This window comes from Pezoporus occidentalis, unplaced genomic scaffold (assembly GCF_034315485.1).
Source record: "Pezoporus occidentalis ecotype Australia unplaced genomic scaffold, CSIRO_AGI_Poc_V1 ctg173, whole genome shotgun sequence".
NCBI classification, from domain to species: Eukaryota; Metazoa; Chordata; class Aves; order Psittaciformes; family Psittacidae; genus Pezoporus; species Pezoporus occidentalis.
In genome coordinates, this window is record NW_026913565.1 from 1,518,428 (window position 1) to 1,522,902 (window position 4,475).

At 39.5% G+C, this 4,475-nt stretch overlaps 1 protein-coding gene across 1 annotated transcript; it reads left to right on the forward strand.

The window, feature by feature from the left end:
* The first annotated feature begins 2,737 nt into the window (after positions 1-2,737).
* Positions 2,738-4,005, forward strand: FSHB (follicle stimulating hormone subunit beta). Its single transcript, XM_062614202.1, has 2 exons — positions 2,738-2,896; positions 3,517-4,005. Exons 1-2 carry the CDS (start codon positions 2,738-2,740, stop codon positions 3,751-3,753), a joined length of 396 nt encoding a protein of 131 aa, XP_062470186.1. The 3' UTR covers positions 3,754-4,005.
* The last annotated feature ends 470 nt before the right edge of the window (positions 4,006-4,475 follow it).

Sequence of the window (4,475 nt, forward strand, 5' to 3'; positions counted from 1 at the left end):
TAGTTTCTGTACTGTCCTTTGCAAGCGGACAAATTTAGTTTTATTTAATTTGCATAAATTAGTACTTCGAAAGGCCAGACCCTCAGCAGGGATGTAACAAATTGTAATCAGCTTTTGTCTGGCGTCTCTGGAATTAGTGATTTATAGCAAGTGAGAATCTTCTCCAAGAAGACAGACTGTGTTGACACTAAATGACACAAAGGACCATTATCAAATCATCACAGAGTTCATATTAGTAAAGAGGAAGATGTCTGCTTCCTTGACCTCTTTATATATTTAATTGAGCTGTGTTCTAATTCAAACAAAGCTATTATTACAGGAGATGTCCACGGAAAATACATGGATCACTTTGTAACTTCAGTGTGACTGGAAATTCATTAACAAATTAAGGTATTGCAGACTGGAGGGAAACTGGAACAGATGGCCTGTCTGCAGGACCACAGGAAGGCATAAGATACTTAAAGGGCTCATTTGTAAAAGCCATTTTGAAAAGTACCCAGTCTGCAGGACAACTAATAAGCCAGTGAGAACTTCTCTTCATGATGAAATACTTTTAACTGCATGTCCTTGCCTGGTTCTCTTTTAGGGATTGATTTCCATAAAAGTCAGACTGGCCACAACAAAACAGTCATAACAAAGTGAGACTGGCTGTTCTGGGCAGGTGATAGTAAATACAGTGCTAGTGTTAGTCATTTTCCCCAAAAGTGATATGTGAAACTCAACAAAGCAATTTCTCTGTTGTTATTCTGGTGTAGAGGCACACATCACTAACTAGTGAATGCAGGAAAAGGGCAGTGAGCCGGGGGACACTACTCACAGAATATTTTAGCCTCACAGTAAACTAGGTAATGTATTCAAGGTGAGTTTGCACGGTTGCCTAATAAAAATATTAGTATTTTCCCTGTAACATGATGTCGTGGTTTAAACCCAGTCAGGTAACTCGCTCACTCACTCCCCCCTTCTTTCCCTCCCCGTACTCCCAGAGGGACGGAGAGGAGAATCGAAAAGAATGCAACTCCCACAGGTTGAGATAAGAACAGTTTAGTAACTCAGGTATAACACAAATCACTACTGCTACCACCAATAATAATAATGATAAAGGAAATAACAAGGGAAGAGAATACAACACCTCACCACCAGCTGACCGATAACTTGCCCCCCCCAGCCCCGACCAAGCACCGACCGATACCTCCTCCAACCCTGCAGTCTCGCAGCCCTTCCGGCTAACTCCCAGTTACATCCTGGGCATGATGTGCTGTGGTATGGAATACCTCTTTGGTCAGTTTGGGTCAGGTGTCCTGTCTCTGCTTCCTCCTGGCTTCCCCTCCTCCCTGGCAGAGCATGAGGCTCACAAAGTCCTTGGCCAAACCAAAACATCATTGTTATCAGCTCTGTTCCCAGGCCGAAAGTCAAAACACTGCACTGCATCAGCTACCAAGAAGGGGAAAAATGACTGCTACTGCTGAACCCAGGACACATGACAATACTTGGTCTGAGATCACTGGCAGAAAACGTGTATGGAGCCTCACTATGACATCTTAATAGTCCCTTTCAACAACACAGACATCCCTTATGTAAGTTTAACAAAATGTGACCATTTGACAGACAGGACTTGGGACCGCTACACTGGGGTAGAAATCTGAATTTTGAAAAACCACAGTGGTATGTTAAATGGTAAAGAAAGGTGGAGTTACTCATGGCTTAACAAAACTCACAGCACTAGCTTTCTTGGACCACAGATCAATAAACAAGTACATATGCAGCTCACTGGGTAAAACCTAATTCAGAGAAAAGCAATTATGACTGAAACACTTTAAAACTCAGGAACGTGTTCATTAACCAAGAATTAACCATTCTAAGAATGTCTCCGCTATGAATTACCAGAAGACCAGCTTGCACCCCAAGCCTGTCAGTTTGAGAGCTGACATAAAATACAGAACACCTGAACTTTCCCAAAATCAGGCTTCTCAATCTTGTTTCAAATTGTGGAACAGCTCAGCCCTTTCTAAATGCCACTGAATCAAACCCAGTGAAACTTCTAAAAAGACATTGAGACAGTAACCTTCACCATCACTTCCTATGTTTTGCTTTCCTTTTTATGTCTTAAGAAGGCTTAATCTCACTGTCTGGCTGAATGTTAATCCTCTTTCACCAAGTACCAAGTTAATGCTCCCCACATTAATACACTGGAAATCCTCCAGGTGTAAGTTACACATGATTTAGTATAAAAGGTGAGTGTAGAGCTTTCTTTTCACTACAGCTATTACCAGGAAGGCAAGCAGAATACAGGTGAGTTTTCCTCAGCTCCTGCTAGAAATCTTTTTTTCAAATTGCAAACACTGAATGTAATGGATTGCTTCTGAAAAATAGATTTGCTTTTCCTTTTTTTTTTCTCTTGCTGTTTTTTCTTTTTCCTTATAGACAAGACATTTTCTGTACTGAAATATAGATAAAAATATTTCACTGAAAGTGGTATGGTACTTTGCTATTATTATTCTGCAAAGTTTGCCAACACGTTGTTTCAGTTGCTTAGGAAAATCAAACTTCTTTAACAAGAAACATAAGAATAAATCTATTTAATGGCTTTATCCTTTGTTCTCACAGATGTTTCTGAAAGCTATTATAGAACCACTTGAGATAATGTGACGATTCAATTTCTGTCTGTTTCTGTAAATATTTCCTGTTGAAAATAACTATATATGTTTCTCCAGTATATATTTCTTGCTTCATTCACAGGATGAAGACAATTCATTGTTACGTGCTGTTAGTTTGCTGGAAAGCACTTTGTTGCTATAGCTGTCAGCTCACCAATATTACCATAGCAGTGGAAAAAGAAGAATGTGAATTCTGTATCACAGTGAATGCCACGTGGTGCTCAGGATACTGCTTCACAAGGGTAAGAATCTTAATTTCAGGCACCAGATTTAAATATTCCAAGTGATTTATGAATAGCCCATTTCTCCAATCCATAATGAACACAGGCAGGATGAGCCTTGTGAAAGAACAAGCTGAGTAACTGCTGTGCTATCCGACACGAGAGTAGATACAGAGCAAATCTGAACCACAAAGGGAAGGGTGAAAAGATATACTAAAATTCAGATCTTTAACTAGCTGAGTTTATATTGCATAACTAAAGTATTACAATCTGGATCTCTGCCTTATGTAAAATCTGTGGTTACAAATGAATACAACAAAGCAGCCATTACTATGGAGACTCTTCTACTTTTCCAAATAATTTGAAGACTCCAGCAACTGACCTGCAAGATTGTCTGCTGATGATATGACAGAAATTTGCCATATTGGTGCTCCTAAATGAAGAAATCCAAGGATCCAGGTGAAATTAGAAGGGTCTGATCCAAATCCCCATGAATTTTCACAAGGTCCTTTATTTCATAAAAATTGTAAATTCTATCCCATAACAAATCCCATAACAAATTCTATCCCATAGCAAATCCCATAACAAGATCTATCCCATAACAAATTTCACAATAGATATTTCCTTCTTGTAATTTTCAGGATCCAGTGTATAAATACCCACCGGTATCATCTGTTCAGCAAACATGTACCTTCAAAGAAGTTGTGTATGAAACTGTGAAGATCCCTGGCTGTGGCGACCACCCCGAATCTTTTTATTCATACCCAGTAGCTACAGAATGCCATTGTAACACCTGTGACACTGACAGCACTGACTGCACTGTGAGGGGCCTGGGGCCATCCTACTGTTCCTTCAGTCAGAATGGGAGTAACCAGTGAAGGATGCACAAGATGGCAGTTTGGCTCTAAACATTCACTTCGAAATAAAGGTACTGATGGGGCTTAAGTGGAATATTATAGGCAAGGCTATTTAAAACCTGCCAAGTTTGAAACAAATAATTTTTAAGGCCAAAATGAAGAGCTACTGACAAAACTACTTTTCAGGCCTTCCCTACTTAACCCATCAGTTTGCTTAAAATCTTTTTCATAGGTCTATAGACGCTGCTTCTGATACCTTCAGCCCTTGACTCTTCTTCTCTGTTACACCTCTAATCTTCATATTCATGCATTTCTGCTGTGTAGTTCCAATGAGATTTTTTAACACTATTTAACACAGGAGTCTCACAAATTATTTAGGGATGAATATAGAGGCAGCTGATCCCAGTAGCACAAATATGGTGTGACAACACGCCTTGAAAGTAATTCACAGTAGTCCCTTCTGAGAATGGAAGTTCAGAGAGTTCTGCAGCAACCTAAGTCTGCAATAGGAAATACGAAGTTGAGATGATCTGGAAGCAAGCTGGAGGACTGACTGAATCAGAATGGAAAATTATTTAATATTATTGGGAAAATTATCTGAAACCTACTGAATGAAATCCTATCGGGAAAATTAAAATATACTGCTCTTCATCAGAAAAATCACAGGAGAGCAACTGGTTCAGCAGCAGTTCAGAACTGAAGACCTAGAGGTTGCAGAAGCTAAGAATGAGTCAACATTATCC